At 42.3% G+C, this 23,505-nt stretch overlaps 1 protein-coding gene across 1 annotated transcript in view; it reads left to right on the forward strand.

Annotated features, from left to right (window-relative positions):
• Positions 1-23,505, forward strand: part of si:ch73-335l21.1 (insulin receptor substrate 1-B) — a 69,277-nt gene that overhangs the window by 19,932 nt on the left and 25,840 nt on the right. The window contains exons 2-3 of the mRNA XM_037676365.1: positions 449-750; positions 2,669-5,810. Coding sequence (XP_037532293.1) covers positions 449-750; positions 2,669-5,810 — 3,444 coding nt within the window. The remainder of the gene's footprint in view (positions 1-448; positions 751-2,668; positions 5,811-23,505) is intronic.

The following is a 23,505-nucleotide window of genomic DNA, read 5'->3' on the forward strand; positions in this document are numbered from 1 at the left end:
CATTTTCGATTGTTTTCTTTGGTTCCAGTAAAGATTTCCTTGTGAAGTATTTTCCAAATTGGGTTGCTTTAAATGTTTCCTTGGCTGTTGCTTTTCTCTCACAGTCATCATTTTTGTGTAGCGCTTCATTTGAAGATCGTTTAAAATGTGTGTGTGTGTTGGGATGGCAGTGTGGTTGACAAATGGGACTTCAAATGTGAAGCCTACAGGTATACTGAGACTGATTCACAAGCTGGTGCATGTTGGGTTTCATCTCTGGTTTAAAAAAATCAATTAAAAGCACAGCAGAAGCTCACCTCGTACTAAAGACACCTAGCCTTTAAATATCAGGTAAATAGAGGTGGTTTCACCAGGTGGATTCTAGTATGTACATGAAGGTCATAATCGTTCTTTGTTGCAATAGCTTTATAGCTTGTTCATCTATTTGTTTCTGTTCTGTCTTTAAAAGGTAAAAATCTCACTGACACCAGCGCTGCAGGGGACTATGGAGCACCCAATCCTGGACCTGCATTCAAAGAGGTGTGGCAGGTGAAAGTCTGGCCCAAAGGCCTCGGTCAGGCGAAGAACCTGGTTGGCATATATCGTCTTTGCCTCACTGAGAAGACGGTCAACTTTGTGAAGCTGAACTCTGATGCTGCCGCGGTGGTGCTGCAGCTGATGAACGTCAGGCGCTGCGGACATTCTGAAAACTTCTTTTTCGTAGAAGTGGGACGCTCTGCGGTGACGGGCCCTGGCGAGTTCTGGATGCAGGTGAGCTTTTCTCGTGTAAGGCTTTATGACCAGTTTAACATGCGTATAGTCAATTTTTCAAACTTTTAAGTTCTCTTGAAATACAAACCGGATTCCAAAAAAGTTGGGACACTAAACAAATTGTGAATAAAAACTGAATGCAATGATGTGGAGATGGCAAATGTCAATATTTTATTCGTAATATAACATAGATGACAAATCAAAAATTTAATCTGAGTAAATGTAACATTTTAAAGGAAAAACATGTTGATTCAAAATTTCACAGTGTCAACAAATTCCAAAAAAGTTGGGACAAGTAGCAATAAGTTGCTGGAAAAAGGAAATTGACCATATAAAGATCAGCTGGAAGACCAATTAACACTAATTGGGTCAATTGACAACATAATTGGGTATAAAAAGAGCTCCTCAGAGTGTCAGTGTCTCTCAGAAGCCAAGATGGTAAGAGGATCACCAATTCCACCATTGTTGCGCAGAAAGATAGTGCAGCAATACCAGAATGGTGTTACCCAGCGTCAAATAGCAAAGACTTTTAAGTTATCATCATCAACCGTGCATAACATCATCAAAAGATTAAGAGAATCTGGAACAGTCGCTGTGCATAAGGGTCAAGGCCGTAAAACTCTACTGGATGCTCGTGATCTCTGGGCCCTTAAACGTCACTGCACCTCAAACAGGAATGCCACTGTCAAGAAAATAACAGAAAGGGCTCAGGAATACTTCCAGAAAGCATTGTCAGTGAACACAATCCACCGTGCCATCTGCCGTTGCTAGCTGAAACTCTACAGTGCAAAGAGGAAGCCATTTCTAAACAAGCTCCACAAGCTCAGACGTTTGCACTGGGCCAGGGGTCATTTAAAATGGAGTGTGGCAAAATGGAAGACTGTTCTGTGGTCAGATGAGTCACGATTTGAAGTTCTTTATGGAACACTGGGACACCATGTCATCCGGACCAGAGAGGACAAGGATAGCCCAAGTTGTTATCAACGCTCCGTTCAGAAGCCTGCATCACTGATGGTATGGGGTTGCATGGGCAGCTTGCATGTCTGGAAAGGCACCATTAATGCAGAGAACTATGTTCAGGTTCTAGAACAACATATGCTTCCATCTAGATGTCATCTCTTTCAGGGAAGACCCTGCATTTTTCAACACGATAATGCCAGACCACGTTCTGCAGCAATCACAACACCATGGCTACGTAGGAGAAGGATCCGGGTACTGAAATGGCCAGCCTGCAGTCCAGATCTTTCACCTATAGAGAACATTTGGCGCATCATAAAGAGGAAGGTGCGACAAAGAAGGCCCAAGACGATTGAACAGTTAGAGGCCTGTATTAGACATGAATGGGAGAGCATTCCTATTTCTAAACTTGAGAAACTGGTCTCCTCTGTCCCCAGATGTCTGTTGAGTGTCGTAAGAAGGGGGGATGCCACACAGTGGTAAAAATGGACCTGTCCCAACTTTTTTGGGATTTTTTGACACCATGAAATTTGGAAACAACAGATTTTTCCCTTAAAATGATCCATTCTCTGTTTAAACTTTTGATCTGTGATTTGTGTTCTATTCTGAATAAAATATTAGATGTTGGCACCTCCACATCATTGCATTCAGTTTTTATTCACAATTTGTTTAGTGTCCCAACTTTTTTGGAATCCGGTTTGTATAATGGTTATATGGTTATATATATATATATAATGGTTATAATAGAATGGTTTGCTATAACTCAAACCCTAATACAACAAAGTTCAGTCAGGTCATCTGGACGGTTTCTTTTTTTGTTGAGACGTTTCGTCCTTCATCTAAAGGATGAAGGACTGAACTTTGTTGTATTTTCTACCTGCATTATTGAGCATGAACTTTGACCTAATACAAAATGTTGTTGCAGTTACGATTTGTCTTCATTGTTCATGTCATGTCCTAGGTGGATGATTCGGTGGTGGCCCAAAACATGCATGAAACTTTGCTGGAGGCCATGAAAGCACTGAGCGAAGAGTTCCGCCAGCGCAGCAAGTCCCAATCAAATTCTGGTCCTGGTGGAGGGGCTACTGCTTCTAACCCTATCAGCGTTCCCTCACGCCGCCACCACCCCAACCCTCCTCCCAGTCAGGTCGGCTTTCTCCGCCGGCCCCGAACTGAGCCTCCTGGTGGAGCAGCAGTTGCCAGTTCTAGTGCATCTCCCACACCCAGGCACAGCTTTCCAAGGTCTCGCACTGCCAGTGATGGAGGAAGAGGTGATGACGGGATAGCAGGGTCTACTCCGACTCATGGTGTGAACTCAAGTCCTTCCACTAATGGGTCTTGCTCTACCACCCCGATCCTCAGATCAAAGTCAGCACGTTCAGCCCCATCCACAAACGCTAAAACTTCTTTTACATTGATGCGCTCCATTTCTACGCCAGCGCCATCCCCTGCTCAAAGCCTATCGTCCAGCTCTGGGCACGGCTCTGAGTTTGGAGGTATAACATCGGCCAGTGCTGTCCCAGTGCCTGGTAAATACAGTCGTGTGCCCTCTAACCATACCTCTGTCTCAGGCTCACCCAGTGATTACGGCTCCTCAGATGAATATGGTTCCAGTCCTGGAGATCACACAGTTCTCCCCTCCCTGAGCCTCCCAGGAAGCTCCGCTGGCAGCATTGGTAGCCAGTCTATTAGTGAGGAAGGAGCCAACTATATCCTAATGAGCCAACGTGGTGGTAATGCTGGTGGCAGTAACAATCAAGGGAGCTTAATGCCTACTTCTCAGCCTTCTCCAGGAACACTAGCCAGCGGGTCCCAGCCTCAGACTAGAAGGGTGCTTCGACGCTCCTCCAGCCGTGAATGTGAAGCTGAACGAAGGCTGCTGAGCAAGCGCGCATCTTTGCCGCCTATGGCTCTGGAAAGACTAGCCCCACGTCAGCGCAGAGCTGAGGAGCCTGCAGATGAAGATTCTGCCGATTATGCTATAATGTCAAGGAGCACCAGCCGAGAATCCTTTACTTCTCCCTGCTCTTCTATGCAAAGAGAATCGGCCTTGGGTGCTGGTGTTGGGGGAGAAGGGTACTTAGATGTTGCAGGGGAAATCAAAACTGAAGGTGGCGCAGGAGCAGTTGGTGGAATAGATGTAGGGGTGGACAATGGGTACATGTCCATGCTGCCAGGAATTACTCACCCTCCTGTGTCATTGTCCCAATCACTAGCTGTCTCTGTTCCTGAGTTAGACTCCAAGCCTGCTGATGACTATATGGCCATGACGCCTAACAACAGCGTGTCTCCCCCACAGCAAATTAAACCTCCGCCAGTTTCTGATGGCTATATGATAATGTCTCCCAACAGTAGCTGCTCGCCAGACCAGCGTGGAGGCCTCTCTGAAGGTGCTTGGGTAGGCAGTGGCAGTGCAGACAGCAGGGCTGGCAGTGATTATATGAACATGTCTCCAATTAGTGCACCTTCTGTAAATAGCAGTCCCCCATCTTCTGAGCACATCTGCCAATTAGAAACTAGTTTGCAACAACCCCCAAAGATGGTGTATTCTTACTACTCCCTTCCTCGGTCATACAAGCATAACCCCACTACTGGGCACTTTGATGATGGACCTGGACGAGGTCGGAGGCCCAATGGAAGTTGCAGGGAAACAGGTGGTCGAAGAAATATTGGAGGGCATCAGGATCAACCAGTAGGCAGCACATTGGGTGGACGGCATCAGTCACTCTCCTCATCCTCATACTCCTCCAGCTCAGCCAGCAATGAGAGTCTCGGGGAAACCGAGGATCGGTCTACTAAGGCATTGAGTAATGTGGCAAGTGAATCTAAGTCCAAAGAAGGGAGCAAGGTCACTCAGAGACGGGGCTCTAATGGGTTATCAAAGCAGGGTATTCATACTAGAAGCAGACCAGTGAGCCTCTTTGTTGATGTATCAAAGGCTAACACCCTTCCTAGGGTCCGTGAGAACCCCCTACCGCCAGAACCTAAGAGCCCTGGTGAATATGTAAGCATTGAATTCAAGGGGGAGAAGTTTTCCCATACTGGAGTTGGAGTAGGGCGAGGCAGAGGCCTGAGGCATGGATTGTTGCTGCCTCAAAGCTCAAGTAGTCAGCATCCTCAAAACAGAACAACTTCCTGTGTAGGAAACTTTGTACCCCTCTCCCAGAGTCCTTCTACCCCAGTCACTCCCCCATCTGCTTCTGAGTATGTCAACATGGACTTGGGTCCTTCTCCGTCTCCTTCACCACATTCCCTTACCCCATTAGTTTTTCCCCCTTTCCACACCCCTCCCACACCTCCAGTTCTTGCTCATGCCCCTAAAATTGGAAAGGAGGGTCCTACTAGTCTTCATGAAAGGTGTTCTGAAGTGGCTGAGACCCCTCTTAGAAAAAGCAGAGAAAGTGTTCCATCAGTGACCGAGTCCAAGTCTCCTACAACCTGCGGGGACTACACAGAGATGGCCTTTAGCCTGAACAATAACACTGTTCCTCAAACGTCACCCAGTGTCTCCCCCAAAGTTCCATCTCCCACCAGGACGGACCCACCTGTTTCATTGTTGTCACGAGGTCTAGATTTTCCATTGTGTAAATCAGGACCTAACCCCGACCAATGGGTTAAAGTAATCCGCGCTGACCCCCAAGGACGCAGACGGCACTGCTCAGAAACCTTTGTTGCCTCACCTTCCCTCCCCACTTCTACTTCTACGTCCTCTTCAACTGCCTCCCTCTTTCCGGAACATACCCAGGCTGCAACCCGTCGCCTTGGATTTGAAAGCATGTTGTGGGGGAACGGTGCTGTTACCGATTCCTCCACCCAATCGCCACTCTCTGGAAACAATCAGACTTTTTCTACAGAGCAAGGTCTTAACTACATAGACTTGGACTTGGTCAACAAAGGGAGTCCCCACGCTGGCCTGGATGGGTCCTCAGGCAGCCAGCCCCAGTCACGGCTCTTCTCCGTAGTAGGCGCAGGTTCTGGAGTTGGGGGAGTTGGCGCAGCTGCCAGTGGGAGCAACTGTTCGAGCCTCAACACGTACGCCAGCATCGACTTCTTCAAATCAGAGGAGCTGCGGACACATCAAAACGGAAACAAAGAGGGAACAGGTACAAGCTCTACACTTCTTTGTGTTCACTTTCTTCTTATTTCTCTTTTTAGTCACCGTGATTCAGCACTATCCTTTTACCCCTCTTCTGTACATACGTTTTGTATTATGTTTAAAAAAATAGAATATATCCAAAAAAGTTAAATCTGGTCCTCTGGACATTTAAAAAAAAAAAAAAAAAAAGCTTTGCTTTTTTTTTTTTTTGGAATGTCCAGAGGACCAGATTGAACTTCATGCATCAGGAAATAGAATATAATTTTAAGGTAATCCAATGGAGCACAGACTCCTTTCTCTTCTATGCTTGTAATCAAACTTTAACTGGCGCAAGATTAAAATATAGACAGCTGTCATATCTATGACCTGTATAAATCTGAATTTGAAGCATAATTTGGCTCCTGCAGCAAAGAATAAATTGATTTCCTTGTCTTGGCCTTGATGTGCCCTTACTCTTTTACCTGATGCAATTACATGGGGTGTTAAACACCAGATAGTCTGTTAGAATATTGATAAAGATTGGATGTGTGTCATGTCAGTTCAAAGTTTTGTTTTGGTGTTTGGGTTCAGACTCAGGGGTCATTCATTTCTCATATATGACAGCCATTAAAATCATTCCGCTCTGTTTGAGCCATTGTTTTCCAAAGAAGAGGCTCGTTAGACACATCAGAAGCAGCACAACTGTTTGCAGAGAAAACTATTCAGATTTTCCATTGAAGCATTCCACTTCATGTTTAAGTATGTTGATGCTGGTTCTTGGGTACCTATTAACAAGAATTCACACACAATGACCAACAAAATGTATTATAAAACAAGGCAAATCATTGCTTATTGTGGGTCACCGTTTTTCAGAAACCTATAACCAGAGATGCCAGTCACTAATTGGAAGACCAAAACTAGCTAGTTTTCCAAGTTAAAGTAAACATTATTGTCATTACCATCCCATGTGGTACATGAGGTGGAACAAAAGTATGAAGACATGGTCCAAGTTACACCCAAAAATAGGAAAGTGTAAAGTATAAAAAGAACGAGAAGCTAAGGATCTAAAACAAACGCCAAACAGTACGCTTAAAGATCTAAAAGATACAAACAAGCATAGTGCTCTGCTCCCCAACCCCATCCAGTCAACAACTGCTGGCACTAACGTAGCACTACGCTAACCAATACCCAACACCACCCCACCCCGAGGCGAGTGCCTTCCCAAGTCAAGTAACCTAGGGGAACACTGTAATATCATTGAACAACATACATTGACAAGCACTTAGCTGTCCATATGTCCAGCCTTATCTTTCGCTTGTTCCATAGTCAGGTCGTGGGGGCAGCAGCTTGAGCATGGAGGCCCAGACATCTCTTTCTACAGCTACTTCTTCCAGCTCTTCTGGGAGGACCCCAAAGTGTTCCCAGGCCAACCGAGAGACAGTCTCTCTAGCGTGTCCTGGGTCTTCCCCTGGGTCTCCTCCCAGTCTTACATGCCCAAAGCACCTCCATAGCAAGGCAACAAGGGGTCATCCTTACCTGATGCCCGAACCACCTCAACTGGCTTCTCCCGATGTGGCGGCGCAGTGGTTCTACTCTGAGTCTCTTCCGGATAACTGAAGTTCTCACCCTATGTCTAAAGGAAAGAGTTTCATTCGGGCCCAAAAAATCCTACCCAGCCCGTAGCCATCATTTACGAACCCCACCCGGACCCGACAAATTAACAGTAATTTCTGGTCCGACACCCCCCCCCCCCCCCCCCCCCCAACATTTTTAATTAAGCTTTGACTGCTTATATAGTCATAAACGGTCGGCGTACGCGCCGCTGAGTAAAAGGGGCAGAAGATAGGAGCTGAGGGGGGTGTTTGTCCTTTCATGGCCGTCACAGCACATTAAATCCCTTTTTCCACCTGCATTCTGCATTATTCAGACACGGACCCTGCTCTGACATGTCGAATACTTTGGGATCTCACCTGTTTGGGTCGTCGGACGTACGCGTCCGCTGAGTTCAGTGGCTGAACGTCCATTTGGGCGATGGATCGCTTTCTGGCAGTATAGTCCATCTTAAGCTTAACTGAACTTTATTTTACCTCTTTCAAGGCCGGTCAGCTCACGGTGAAATTACCTTGTGCGGCTGGTGAAAGTATGGCAAGCCATGTTCCCATATAGTTTGATTGTATGGCAAGCCGTGTTGCCATATAATTAGATCGCCAGCCGCCTGCGTCCTCTGACGCAATCAAAAGCCAGACCCGGCCCGCCCATCCAGGTAGGAGCATAGGCTGACTGATAAACAAAGCTTCGCCTATAAGCTCATCTCCCTCTTCACCACAACGGACAGCCTAAAAATCTCGGACATTAAAAACTTATACAAACAGAAGTATAATGCTGCTTTAAAAACTAAATCCTTGAGCCCAGTCCGTTAATTCGCACATACACAGTCAATTCTTTAAAAAGCGACTAATCATCCAACTGATCTTCCTCTTCTATAAACTGAAATTCTTGAAAACAAACTAAAATCAGCAGGTCATAGTGTTACAAAATGAGCTGGGACGGAACTCTTCCTACTCTTTAAAATATTGAGTACGGCTTCTGCAACAGTATGAGTAACTGTTTTAATTGTCTGCAGTTGCTGTGCTACTGTAGCGCTGTAACGTCGTCGTATTTCCTCCTTTTTCTTCTGTAAGAAGTGTTTTTTTCCCCCAGCCTGTTTTGGGTCGGGGTTGGACGGGGGGTGTCCATTGCAGCTGAACAATGCTTCACAAACCTGTTGAGGCGTTTCGCCATAAAAACAAAAACGTCTTTGAACCACCGTCTGCAGAAAATGGGTTCTTTAGTGAAATGCTTTCAGTCTAATCAGATAAAGCGGAATTTAAACCGACGTGGATTTTATGGATCAGTAAAAGTGGCAGTGGCCTCCCACAGTGGGAGCCTTGTTGTTGACGTAGCGCTGTTCGCTTTCACATGGTTTGTACTGTAAGTTGTGTTGGAGTTAAACCTCTTGGGGTTTAGAGGTAAACATTACTCAACTCCACGGTGGGAATTGACGATGAATTATGACATTATAGAAAATTTGTCGGGGGGGGGGGGGGGGGGGGGTGGTGAGGGGTTGTTTGTTTTTTGCAGAGATTTCAGCAACTGTTGAGGCTCCACAGTCAGTTTTTATAGATTCTTAAGATGGAAGTGAACAGTCAGTTAGTTTCCGTGTTGGAATTATAAAAATGACGGGCACTTTTGTAAAAACGAGGGTCTTCTGGGTGTATTTTGAGTAGAGATGCTTGCAGGCCACCACAGTGGCACCATATGACTCTGGCTGCAGAGAATGGGACAGCATGGGTGGGGGGGAGTGTTACACATTGGCTGTGAATGTTGAGATGGGGCCAGCTCAAAAATGCCTGTGTACGGTGTTTCCCCCTTTTGCCTTTATCCCTCCATTCTTGCCTCCCCCTCTTTCCTCCTCCATTAAATGACCCTTTTGTTCGATTGCGTTCGCGGCGGTGGGCTGGCAGGCCTCGACAGGGCCAAGCTCCAAGACCAGAAGACTCTCCTGAGAGACTCGCAGCCTGTAATTTCCAACTTTACCGATGGGATTCTTTTCCCTTTTTCATTCTTTACTTCTGTTTTGACTTTGACTACTCGTCCATATTCGTTCTTCACATCGTTTGTCCTCGTTTGACATCGAGGCTGATGGATTTTTGGGATTCCTTCCCTCCCTCCTTTTTCCAATTCTCTTTTCTATTGTTCTTTTTCTTTTTTCTTAAAGCGTTTTGATCTTCGTTTGCGTCGCATTTTAGTCCAGCTCTAAAAGCGTTTTCACACAGCCGTCTCGAGCTAAAGAAAGCCCCAAAAATGTGAATGCTTCATAGCAACATGTATTTGCTACTGCGCACACAACTACAGTTTGGAAAATGTATTTGTGTGGGTTTTTATGATCTGCTGTAATGACAGGGGTTCTTTTTATTTCCACCCTGCAGCTATAAGCTTGTTTAGAGAACGACTGCGTGTCTGTCAGTGGCGCTCTTTGGGCTCTGAGGGCCAGAGGCTAAAATTGAACATCAGTTGTGGGATGTGTGCCAGAAAGACTCCTATTTGACAGCAGTTATGTAATGTGTGCAAGTAACCTCATGGTTCAGATAATGAGAGAGAAAAGGCACAGTGAACTGTTTCACCCCAGGTACCGATGAGAAAGCAAATAGATAATAATGCAGAGTCAGACAGTTTATGACGGGAATCTTTCAGGACAAAATGACCCCTAGTTCCTCCAGAAAATATATATATATTTTTCTTCTTTTATTCCCACTTACATCAGCTCCTAATCAACCATATAATCTTTCTCCATTACCTTCTGGAAGGTCATTCTAATGTCAAAATAACCCAAATGTGCGACTTAGTTTCACTCCAAAAAGACTGTTTCTTATTAAATCATGCAAACTTTTCTGTGCAGGATTCAGCCCTAATGGGAAGTCTTTGAGTTGAGATCCAAATGAACTCTGTGACGTAATAAACAAAAACAAATATTAAAGATAGACCAACAAGCTCAGGCTAATGCCGTTTTGTTTAGACTTTTTAACATGTTTCAGAGTTTAAATTACTTGTCAAGTTCATTTGTTGATATTTTTGTGGGTTTTTCATTTCTTTTGTATTAAGCTGAATAAATAATCGAGACATGTTGGAACAGAGTTCTGTAGAAAGGTTTTGAAGAACAAGTATTTTACCTGCCGTAGATGAATTTTTGCGTCACCTGTTTGTAGAAGCAGAAGTCAATTTTGACCGGACTGAACGAGCTTAAATTTCATAAAGATTCATGCAAACGTCATTAATTAAACCTTTACGTTATCGTCAGTTTCACATTGCGTGGTTACTCCAGCCGAAAGTGTCGCACGCTGCTACACAGGAAGTGCTACAGCTGCTGCCTTTGAAGAATTCCACGTAAAAAATGTGTACCGGTAATTACTGCTTTAACTGATCTAATAGCTTTGAAAAAATGTATGTGTCTTTAATAACTAGTTACAAAAACTAAAGTTCAAGAATCTTTCTTATGTCGGGTCATTTTTACATCAACATTTTTTTTTAAATAACTTTGTCTACCACAAACCAAAAACATGCATGTTAGGCTGATTGGTAACTCTCAATTGTCCCTAGGTGTGAGTGAGAGAGCAATGCTTCCCCTACCATTATAGAAACAGGGTGCCCCGCCCCTGCTTACCGAACCAATACCCACCCCCGGTCGACATCTGCCAGCACTGACGCAGCACTAAGCTAGCGGCGTGCAATACAAACGCACAAGCTAAAATGCTAGTGGTTGCCCTCCTTTTCCTTCACTATGAGCTGTTCACCACCACCACTCAAAAACTGTCAGTGCAATCAACACGCAACACTGACGTTTCTCGATATATCTTACCCCACCCTCCCCACCCCGGCGTGGATCGGCGTAAACCACCAGTTTTGTTCTGATCACAAATTCTTTCGGATCGAGTTGAATAAACAAAACATAACTCGAATGGGGCATTTACATGACGCATTTTTATTCCGAATGGCCGTTTAATCCGATTACTTATGTCTATGTAAACAGAGCTATAGGCATTACTTCATGGAGCTAGTTTCAAACCTAATTCGTGTCCATACGGAAACCGTTTTCTCCGAATAGTTTTTTTTCTTTTATCATTTCTAAAAATATCTACGTAAACACGGTACTGTTTTTAGAAATCTTTTCACCCACAAATAAACACTAAAAATGACCCACAGTGCTGCAGTAACTATGCCAGGCCTGTATGTGGCGCTGTAATTTTGTTATACAAACTCTCCAAAGCACAATTCGAAGCGTAGAGTGTGCTCCTAAAGCCTACCTGCTTGGTAGGAAACGTAAACATAATAAGAAAAAGAGGTTAGAGGTGGGATTAGGACATTGTCATTTTCAAAGGGTTGAATTTTGGCATTCAACATTAAAAAAAATCAACAGTAGCATTTTAGTTTTTTATTCTCTCAGGAACCCATTTTTTAAAATCGGGGATTTAAAAACTTTTCCAGGCTGAAACTGCATTTGTGTGTTTGTGTGTGTGTGTGTGTGTGTGTGTGTGTGTGTGTGTGTGTGTGTGTACGCAGAATGCATTCCAGTGTTAATGGTGTCTTAATTGGATACCTGTAGAGAGACCCGGTGGTTCCCAACCATGGTCTTCGAGGACCACTATCCTGCATGTGTTAGTTGTTTCGCTGCCCCAACACACCAGATTCAGTGATTTAATTACTTTATCAAGTTCTGCAGAAGCCTGGTAATCACCCATTCATTCAGATCAGGTGTGTTAAAACAGGGAAACAACTAAAACATGCAGGATGGTGTTCCTCAGGGACCAGGGTTGGGAACCACTGGTTTAGATGACAGAAGTCAAACTGTTAAAATGCATGGAGAGAATTGAGAGCTTTAAAGACCAAAAAAAGAAGACAAATGTAGATATATATTGCTACTGATAAAGTAACCATGATATTTAACATAGCATATTTGTGGCATATTTTCCTAAAATTGATCAAGTTTTAAAAGAAATTCATACATTTTAAATTGAAAACAAGAGGGTTTTTTTTTTAAAGGAATCTGTCCTATACAATATGTAGTAAAATTAAGATTTTGTTCAATTAAACCTAGAGTTTGTAATATTTGCTGACTAAAAACATGCCATATAATCAGCTGAACCCATCTTTACATCAAACGGTGCATGTCGATTGTGTTTGCTCTCCTGCAGAAAACCGCCTGCTGACGTACGTTGAGCTTGTCGGGCCAGGCTTGTAATCTGACACTAGTTCAGTCTGACAGCAGTAGTAACGTTACGTAAAACACAAGCACGTGGAGGGGATATGACCCCCTAAGAGGGTTAGGCAGAGGACGCTGTGCATAAATTTAAGTACCAGCGAGAATTTTGGACAATCCCGTTTATCTGCTAAGATGTTTTGCTTCGTCCTTGAGGCAGAACGCTTCTGTTGGCGTCGTGGCTCTCCCCTCACATCAACGCAGAGTTTTTAAGTGCATGCAGATGTGCAGCAGGAACTGCAGCTCTGAACACGTGGAGCCTAACCCCAGAGGTCTGTTGTGTGTCTGTGAATCCTGCAGCATTTTATTTGACCTAATTGGGTTAGTTTAGGCGTTTGGATTCTGTATTTGTAATTTATTTCCATGCATTCATTTAGCGTGACCTACTTTAAGATCGGGGGTGACTGAATTAGAGGATCAACAACACATTTAGTTTGAACAGTTTCATGAAAGCGGATTTTCCCGACTTATTAACCTTTTTTATTCCTCTTTTGTGTTTGCTCTTTGAAATGGAAAAACAAGATAAATGATGAAAAACAAGGTGGGTGGTACAGCCCTCCATCAAAGGTTATATAATTCATATTAGGATGTAAATTAGCTCAAAAATTGCTGCAATGCCAACTCAACTTTCCTTCATTAACCTAATTACAGCGTTACACAACGGATTTGCCCAAAAATAAAGCTGTGCAGTCACACAAGGAAAGCTGTGAGACCTGAATCTGTTCTCTCTTCAGTAAACAAAAGTTAGATTTCTTTGCAATTATGGCCCATTGCTAAATGGCAAAGGAAGGTAACAATATTTTTGCCCTCATTTTGTTAACACATTGACTGATCTTGTGTCATTTTTGTTTAAAGGGATCTCCAACTACTTGCACATATTGCTTTAATAGCACTGCTAAAAGTTGTTTGCAACTGTCTAAAACTCCTTATTACCAGTACTTAAAAAAAATTATATATGTTTATACAGTTTTTCAGATAAGAACGTCACCATTATTTTACTGCCTCTATACATTTTGGCTAGCCTTACATTAGCTCTGTAGCTAACCTCATATTAGCTTAGTATTTAACCTCAAATATGTAGCTAACCTCATATTAGCTCAGTAGCTAACTTCCTATTAGCTTTATAGCTAACCTCATATTAGATATGTAGCTGACCTCATATTACATCTGTAGCTAACCTCATATTAGACATGTAGCTAACTTCATATTAGCTCTGTAACAAATCTTATATATGTAGCTAACCTCATATTAGCTTTGTAACTAACTTCAAATATGTAGCTAACCTCATATTACCTCTGTACCTAACTTCATATTAGCTTTATAGCTAACCTCATATTAACTCTGTAGCCAACCTCACATTAGCTGTGTAGCTAACCTCATATTAGCTTTATAGCTAACCTCATGTAATAAATATGTAGCTAACTTTATATGTAGCTAACTTCATATTAGCCATGTAGCTAACCTCATATTAACTTTATAGCTAACCTCATATTAACTCTGTAGCCAACCTCACATTAGCTGTGTAGCTAACCTCATATTAGCTTTATAGCTAACCTCATATAATAAATATGTAGCTAACTTTATATGTAGCTAACTTCATATTAGCTATGTAGCTAACCTCATATTAACTTTATAGCTAACCTCATATAATAAATACGTAGCTAACTTTATATGTAGCTAACTTCATATTAGCTATGTAGCTAACCTCATATTAGCTTTATAGCTAACCTCATATAATGAATATGTTGCTAACTTCATATGTAGCTAACTTCATATTAGCTATGTAGCTAACCTCATATTAAATATGTAGCTAACCCCATATTTGATATGTAGCTAACCTCATATTAGATATCAATGTTTCCCCTAGGTCACGTACCTTGGCAAAGCACTCATCTCTTCCGGATTTGTTTATTGTCGTGGGGTTGTGGGTCTGTAGTGGGGCTCCCTCCTTGGATAATAGTATGGAGAAACACTGAAACACTAGATATATAGCTAACCTTATATTAGCTTTTTAGCTAACCTCATATTAGCTTTGTAGCTAACACAAAAACTGTGTCATTCTCCATTTTCCTCTCTGTCATTGTGCTCCGGTTCAAATTAAAGGACTGAACATCAGATAATGTCATAAATTAATATTCAAGCTGAATGGAGCTGGCACCAGAGCAACCTGACTATATCATTTACCCAGAATGCATTGCAGTGAAAATAAAATGTTGACCTCTGTGTCTGTTTTTTTAAAAACATTTTAGAAACTAAACTGCATACAGTGTTTTTTTTTTTTTTATTAATAGGGTATTTTTTTAATAGCTAATTGTTTATCAAATGAAGTCTGTTCCATCTAGGCTGAGATCTTTTTAAAACTTTGCCTTGAACTAGTTATGTCAACTCTGTGTGTTGGGGAAACTATCTCATAAGCCACTTGGCAAATATGAATGATACCTGCAGAAAGTATTTGAAAGTATGTATACAACTAAACTTTTGTAACCAATCCCATTCAAGATGGCTGCAAGAGCCATCTAATCTTAAAAAGTACACAAATGGCTGTATTCCAGTCAATCGCACAGATATCAAGCTAAAATTTGATGTGGCAGGGTCATGATCTGAAGATGTCGTCTCGTGTTGTTGCACGAGATCGAGCAAAATGTTGTTTTCAAGGTTCGACCAAAACATCTAACTAGATATTGCAAAGCATCTCCACGGAGGATATATTTTTAATGGTAGTGTTTTTTGTTTATGTCAAGGAAGTCAAGGCTGTGTCCTTCTCTGAAGTCCAGTTTTCTTTGTTTGGGTGGTCCCCACAGGGAGGTGACGTACTCTCACCACACACAGCAACAAACTCCCTCTGTTTGGGTTTTTGGTTGAGCGTTGAAGGTTAAGTATGCACGTTTGGCTGTCCCTTGTGTACGCTAGAGCGCTCCAGTCCTCGTACAGACCGTGATGTGATGAGATCATCTCCTGGCGTTGTTTCCTCTCTGCCCCTTTGCCTCCTTACAATTAGGTAAATCCACGGCCTAGAGGAGTAATCCTAGTTGATTACTGAAAAGCCCACACACACATGTAGCTTTCTAACAGACGATCAAGCTGCTCCACAACACGGTGAGGACCAGTTCGTAGTCTGAGAGTAATAATACAAAATGGTTATCCAAGCAGAGAACAGCTGCAGGTCTCTTTGTAGTGACGTCTCGTACCACGAGGAAACGTTGTAGTTGGGTATCAGGAACATCTGTGAAGATCCCGTGTAGGCTGGTTTATTTCTTATAAAACTTTCTATGCTTTCATGTTTATACAATAGAAGCAGCTACATGTCAAACTGTAGTTGATTCTGGTCTTTGTTAACCACAATATTTTTGTTTAATTTAAAGAGATAATTCGATCAAATAGCTTTGAAATTGTAAAGGTTGGATTTTTAAGACAGCTGCAATCCACTTTCTTCTTGTCCCCACTTGGATCGGCCATTATCACATTATTCCAGTCAGAGTGAAAGTCCATTTCTTCAAGCTGAGGTCTTTCAGAAATATTTTTACAACATGTATGATATTAATGAATTATCCTTGTCAATAGAACCCCCACTAAAAAATTGCTGATCTCCTTTACAAACCAGCATTCATGTGAACTGTCTTGAATAAAGATGAGTTTTCAGGTTTCAGAACGTTAGTTGTGGTTTGGTGTCGCACTGTTTTTATTCCTTCAACTTTTTGCATGCAACGCAAGGGGGCCAAGTTTCTGTAGGCAGCCACACAAATGAGTCAAAGTAAAGAAGGTACAACCAGTTCAAGTATTAGATAAACTTCAAAAACCTCTTTCAAAGAACTGGATAAAGTCAAGTCAACTTTATTGTCATTTCCAACACAAGTGATGCATGAGGTGGAATAAAATTATGTACACAGGGTCCTAGCTACTCTCCAAAATAGCTAAATGTAAAGTATACAAAGAACAGTAAATAAGGATCTAACATATACACTAAGGTATACACTAAACAAATGCCAAACGGTACACTAAAAGATTTAAGATATACGCTAAACACCAATAATGTAAAACAATACAATGTAACAACAGCAACCCGATCATGAGTCTAAGGTGAGCAGATGGGTATGAATGAATAATACAACAACGTGAGATAATCAGCAGCATGAGCATGGATAACAACTAAAAGCAGTACGCCAATTTTCCCCCGTCACTGCTGGATTTGAATAGTGGATGTTTGTAGTTTTCAAGCTTTTCTGGACTGAAATTGGACAGGGAAATGTAAGGAAACCTTAATGTTTTGGTGCAAGATGTTCTAGTGGGTAGGAGTTGCCCTGTGTAGAAGAACTGAGGTTTTATTTTTTTTTACTTTTGCTTATCTGAAACAGCGTAGAGTGATGGATCCTGATGAATGAAGGGAGCAATTTTATCCACCACCAGGAGCAATAGCAAGGCCAGGGGGTGGCCACTAGTGACCTCGGCCACCATAAGTTAATTTATGCCCGCCCCAATCATTTGAGGAAACTATGTATAAGCACACTGTATACTTATGTGGTGGCAGCCATCTTGGATTTTGATGTGGCAACACAATATTTGAAAAGGCAACTTTCTCATGCCTAGATGTGCCACACATCAAAAATGGAAGTCAGTACCTCACTTGTTTTTCTAGTTATCCAGCTCACAGGATCTATGGATGGACATACAGAGGAAGGGAGGGACGGTATTTCCAATTCCCCTCTTTGTGCCATGACAGGGACAATAAAAAGCCCAGCATTCCTTGGAGGAATGCATATCCTCTGTCGCCTTTATGCCAGAGTTTTAAACCAAGATGGTCTTATATTGAGAAGTGACAATTTTTAGTCAACTTCATCAAACAGAGAAAATAACTGCAATCTAAAGATCATCAGCTGGTTCTACCTGCGCATACTTAAACAATGACCAAGTAGGGTAATAAAAAATCAGTGATTGACTGACGACCTGTCTAGGCTGTACCCCTCCTTTCACCCGGTGGCTGCTAGAGACAGACACCAGCTCCTTGTGACCCTGAGTAGAAAAGCAGGTGAATTCGATGAAGGGTTGGATAATGAAAATGCTTCAGCTTCTGCTACTACCTGCTATGTACAAGTTCTTCTAAGGGTTGGTAAATATGCATTTATTGAAGTCAAGCAATTGTTGGTATATTTCTTCAACGAGAAATACATATTGGCCAAAGAATACAAACCTGTTGTATATTAGCTGTTTGCTAATCCGATTGCAATCCAGAAGCCTTCTCCCTGTATAACCAACTAAGTTTTAGCCTTTCTGAGTCTGCTCAGGTTGAGAAACTGTCAGTGTTTCCCCTGCCATTATACAAACGGGGCGCCCAACTCCGTCAACAGAACCGAGCGCCCCGCCTGCCTAACCCTACCCCCTCCATCGACTACTGGCAGTGTTGAAGTAGCGCGGGGCGCAATACAAACGCGCTAGCAAAAATGCTACTGACGTACCGCGCTCCACTCCCACCTCCCCCGTCGACAAATACCGGCAGCAACATGGCACTAAACAAAGATGCGATGACGTGCCCTCCCACCTGGTCAATAAAAACCACCGGCAGCATCATAGCGCTAAGCTAGCAGGCGGGCACCATTGATGTGACTCCGTCCTGTCAACAAGGAATAAAATACGACAAGTGCTCCACCAAGAATCAGAATCAGTTTATTATCGCCATGTCAATGAACGAGGTTCACAAACTAGGAATTTGCTTCGACATAAGGTGCGAATAGTAGTAAAGTAAAATAAAGTAAAAATTAAGTAAAAATGAGAACATTACATAAGACATAAGGGAAATGATCTAGGATAAACACTGACTGTGGTGGCCATCTTTAATTGGAATAACTCCAAAAGTTAATCAGTTGTGGAGGTACATCCAAGAATTACTTGCTGAGTTTTGTTTAAATTATTTTTGACTTGCTATAATTAAACTTTGTAGTTTCTCTTTAGTATTAAGAATTTACTTCCCGTGCACAACCTTTTCTTCAGTGCTGACCCCTATTGTTTACCAGGAGAACTGCAGTGAGGGTTGTCCGTCTGAAACACCGATGTAAACAGCATTTTCAATCACGTCCCAAGAGGTGTTCCAGTATAACGGGGCCTTAACTGCCCTGTCTGTGTGAGGGTGTTAAGATATTGTTTAAAGGTTTCATTCAACTTCTCTGCTCACTTTTTCCTTTTTGTATAAACCTCAATTTGTTTTACCGACTCATGCTGCCGATGTAGACCTACCCCTGCCCGCCTACAAATCTGCTTTTATCGTAAAGTTTGCTTCATTCTAACAAACGTCTCAAAGTTTTTGAGTGCTGTTTACAAAACAAAACCGAATTCTTTTAAGGCTTGTTTTTGTAAAGCAAAGATTTAAAGAAAAGGTGGATGCTGTAGGAGGAAAAAAGTGTGAATACAAATAAAATACCAGAAAAACTTTTGGATCAGTTGGTATGAGATGAAAGAAAATACTTAATGTTGGAAGCAGTTTGACGTGTTCGTTGCCTTGGTGATTACCGGTGGCGAAAACTCGCAACGTCTTTTTCACTCCTCCGCTCCCAACAGATCATCATTTGTGCGTCTTTTTATTTTCACCTTTTCTCAGAAGACCTTGACCAGGTCGAGTTACTCACTTCCCACCACATAAACACACCTGCTGTGCGACTCTGCTTGGTGTCCTTTTGCCAACTCAAGAGGAAAAAAAAAAAGGGTTTTGTTTATGCTATAAATAAGTGTGACTTTGGGAGTACCGGTATATTCAGACCGGAGCAACTTGATTTTTGAGCTCATCACATGAAGGACAGATCGACTGATAGATTGTGTGTCCTGCTCTGAACTCAACAGGCAACTCTGACATCTTCACTTATCCACATGCAACGATTTATCAATTAAACATTTTCAGTCAGGTCATCTGGACAGTTTCTTTTTTTGTGCTGAAACGTTTCGCCTTTGATCCGGAAGGCTTCATCAGTCAAGGAAACGCACAACAAAACTGATTCTTCTTGCAACAGCTTACTCCAAAGTGGAACAAACCAGTTCTGCTTGTGATTAGATGGTCTCTTTGGTACGCCCCTCCTCCATTGCCAGCCCTCTTCCTTGTTGACAGTCTTGTCAAACTGGTTGAAAACAACAAAGTCCATGCTCAATAATCCAGGTATAAAATCATTTTCAGTCGGGTCATCTGGACAGATTACTCCAAAGGAATAGGGCCGGCAATGTAGGAGGGGGCGTGACAAAGAGACCATCTTAGCACCAACATAACTGGTTTGTTCCACTTTGGAGTAAGCTGTTGGGGTAAGAATTAGTTTTGTGTTGTGTGTTTCCTTGACTGATGAAGCCTTCTGGATCGAAGGTGAAACGTTTCAGCACAAAAAAGAAACCGTCCAGATGACCTGACTGAAAAATGTTGGATTGTATACCTGGATTATTGAGCATGGACTTTGTTGTTCTCAGCCACTACCTTATCAAAATTACCTTAGTATCTGTAAAACTTACCGAGTTATGGACCTTTATTTTATTTATTTTTTATTTTTTTGTTTGTGTGTTGATTGGCTGTTAGGTCTTTAATAAGCTTGACTTCAAAAAGGGAATTAGATGTAGATAGTCCACTGATTATTCTCTGATTTTTTTTTTTTTTTTTAAATATGCCCAGTGGTTCAGTAGACTTTTTACTTATCAACAGATAAACTAGTAAACACACAACTGCCCACCTTTCATCGTAATGTACTGTATTTGTTGTTTTTCTTACATTTCCAGATGTATTCCACGCTCGTTTGGCCTTTCATAAAATTCCGTAAACAGACGACATTTATGGGTTTCTGGATCCAGTGTTTCAAAGAGCAGCCTCTTTTCTGCAATTACTCTCCTAATTTCCATCCTCCACTAAATGGCCTGGATATCTGAGGGGGATGTTTCTTCACAGGACTTCACTTGTGCTCCCTTTGTTTTTGCGTGTTTTCCCGATGAAGTGGCCGGCTGAGCAAACGGTAATTAGGTAGTAAAACTTGGACTAATGGGCTCAGAACTGGGGTCATGTTTTGACTGACTAGCGCTTTATTCCCATATATTTGGCACGCAGACACCCAAGACCCGAGAGGCAAGGGAGCGAATTGTATCGGCAGCTTGGCCAGTCAAAGAGGCGCCGCTGGACAGACCAAATGTGTGTGTGTGTGTGTTAAAAGAAAAAAAAATCACCATTCAACTTGTCATTGGACTTGACAGAAGAGCTCACACCTGTGCTTGCTTTGCGTCTCACTTCAAAGCTCTTTTAAACTTTTTTAAAGTCCAGATTTGTTTGGTTTACACGCTTGCATGGCAACACACTAATAAATCACACACACGCCGGTCTCTTAACGAGACTAGCTAAAAATATATGTATATAATCAAAGACTTTAAAGAGCCGGAATCGTCCAAAAACAGTTCAACCAGCATCCAAAGTATCCTTCAGTCCCACAAACACACCTACTTTCTTTTTATCTCTGAACTGTTCGGCTCATTCTGTCCTTGACAAAGCCCCTCTGCCTCAACGTTTCTCCCTCTTTTCGCCTCTCTCCATCTTTTTACTTCTCTTCCTGCCTTTTCATCTCCTCCCAGCGGACTTTTGTTTGCTCTCTTCTTTTATTCTGACAGCCGACTTGTCTTTTTTCCCACACTCGGAGCGAATGAACGAGCGACGGCACGTCCTATACTGTCACTACAGACTGAAGGAATTCATTAGAAGTTATAGGGCATGATTTAAGCTCCTTCAATCAGAAATGTGAGTTTGAAATGACCTGTAGAGCATAAGGGAAAGCAACTTTTTAATTTTAGCAAGTACCATCATGCTTTAAATATTTGATTTATAGATTATTCAGCTTGGGCCGCGCAGCATTCAAAAAGATGTTTGGTTACAGGTTAAAGCAATAGTTCAATCCTTTGGGAGTGGGGATTTGCGGAATGGTTATGGACTGTCACAGTGGTGTAGTCTACATACTTGGAGTGGGTATACTGTGCTTAGAAACCAAAGTACACTCGTTAGTACAATGTAAACATCAATTTATTTTGATTTTTAAGTGTTTTGAACATTTTCAAATTTCTCTGGTGCTTATATTTAAATAAATGAACAACAACTTTGTACAACAGTTGGCTTTGTATTAAAACCATGTTATGGAATTTATAAAACGGTATCAAAGCAAAGCGCTGCATACCGACGGATTGTTACGGAAGTGTTTAACTGCCGTTTAACGCATCGATGACATGCGTCGATTATACTAATGAAAGTAATTCAAGCATAGATCAGAGTGCAGCTGGTGTCTTTAACAGAAATGAAGCGACAAACCTGTTTTTCCTCACGTCAAAGTGTCTGTCGTCTTCAGAACGAGGAGAAATGATTGATGTCATTTGTGCGTCTCAAACCTGCTGATTTATTGGATTATAAATTGAACTGTTCCAGATTTTTGGGGTTAATTAAACAGTTTTGACGACAAAAAGAACCTCATCGACACAACTCGTTTACAGTTTTAGGTGCATCCTCAGAGTGAGTGTGTGTGTGTTTGCTGGGCGACAGGCCAGCTCCGTGTGTGTGTGTGTGTGTGTGTGTGATCCTGGCTACAGAGCGCTGATTGTGTTGCTGTGGTATGGGATGTACGCCGGGCTCCGAGTGTGTCGGGCGCTGCCTTAAAGAACGGCGTTGCCACCCACCAACCCACTGGGGTTACCGAGTGCACAGGAGGAGGAGGAGGAGGAGGGAGCGCTTCCCTCCTTTCACACACACTCATTCTTATTTGCGTCCCTCCCTCCTTGTACATTCTCACAGGAAAGCATTTGAGCTTAAGTTTATTGAGCTTTTGTGTGCGTTTTCTTCATTTATTATCTCGCCGCGAGCTGTAAAAATACCTTTTTTCTTTTCCTCCCCCCTCTCCTCATACCCAAACGCTCCCAACGGATTCTTCAGGCGCTTGTCCTCATGTCGTCACCTTGTCTCGGCCGTGATCTGTGTGTGTTCTTGGCCTCGGCGCCACTCAAATGCGACTTCTCTAACTGGGTTTGTCTGTAAAGAGCTTAGCGCCGGTGGGCGTTGGAGAGCGTTAAGCTGATTACCGTCTACTAACGAGCCACTTCTCACATGGAGCCCGTGTTCCGTGTGGCTAAAATACTGCCCATCTACGACATAGTGTGTGGTGACAGTGGATATTTGCGTCGCTTGGGGGGTGGGGGGCTCAGGGTGATGAGAGAAGGTCAGAGTTGATCTGAGGCCTGGATAAAGTGCTGACGATCACAGCAGGGTGAGAACCTGGTCTCACACCAGCAGGGTCAAGATATTCTCACAGGAACGTCTTTTTTTTGTTTCCACCCGCTTGGGTTTTGTGTGTGAACCCTCGTCCTGAGCAGACAGTTTGAATTGGGTCCAGTTAAGCCAATTCTAACTGGATGGCCCGTTTTAAGTACCTACTGGGCTCCGTTTTGGAAAGGACAGATGGTCGCACGCTGCCTTATTAGTTTAGTCCAGATAATACAGTCGCAGAAAAGTTCGACCTTCAAAATGACACTTTCAATTTATAATTCCTGTTTTTGTTAATGGAACTAAAGTAGGACAGTTTCAGACTTTTACTTAACTTTAAAACTATTAAGAATTGTCCACAAATATTTACATTTTTAATGAATAATCAGTGATTTTGTTACATCTTTAACAGAATGTTACCAGTTATTTTGAAACTTTTCCCTTTTTCATGTGTTTTTAAGAGACTACTAATATTGGTTTCCTCTTTACTGTGTCATTTGTTAGAAATCACCGCAATCAATGGAGGGATAAAAACTAGGGATGCACGATATTGGATTTTTGGCCGATATCCGATACCGATATTTTTTATATACTTTCTTTTGTCAGAACATAGCTCTCTTATTTAGGCTTATTTACAACAAAAATGGTGTAACAGCTGTAAGAGCTGGTGATATATATTCAGTAACAGCC

Source organism: Nematolebias whitei, chromosome 1 (assembly GCF_014905685.2).
Source record: "Nematolebias whitei isolate Nwh7 chromosome 1, NemWhi1, whole genome shotgun sequence".
In the NCBI taxonomy this organism is placed as follows: domain Eukaryota; kingdom Metazoa; phylum Chordata; class Actinopteri; order Cyprinodontiformes; family Rivulidae; genus Nematolebias; species Nematolebias whitei.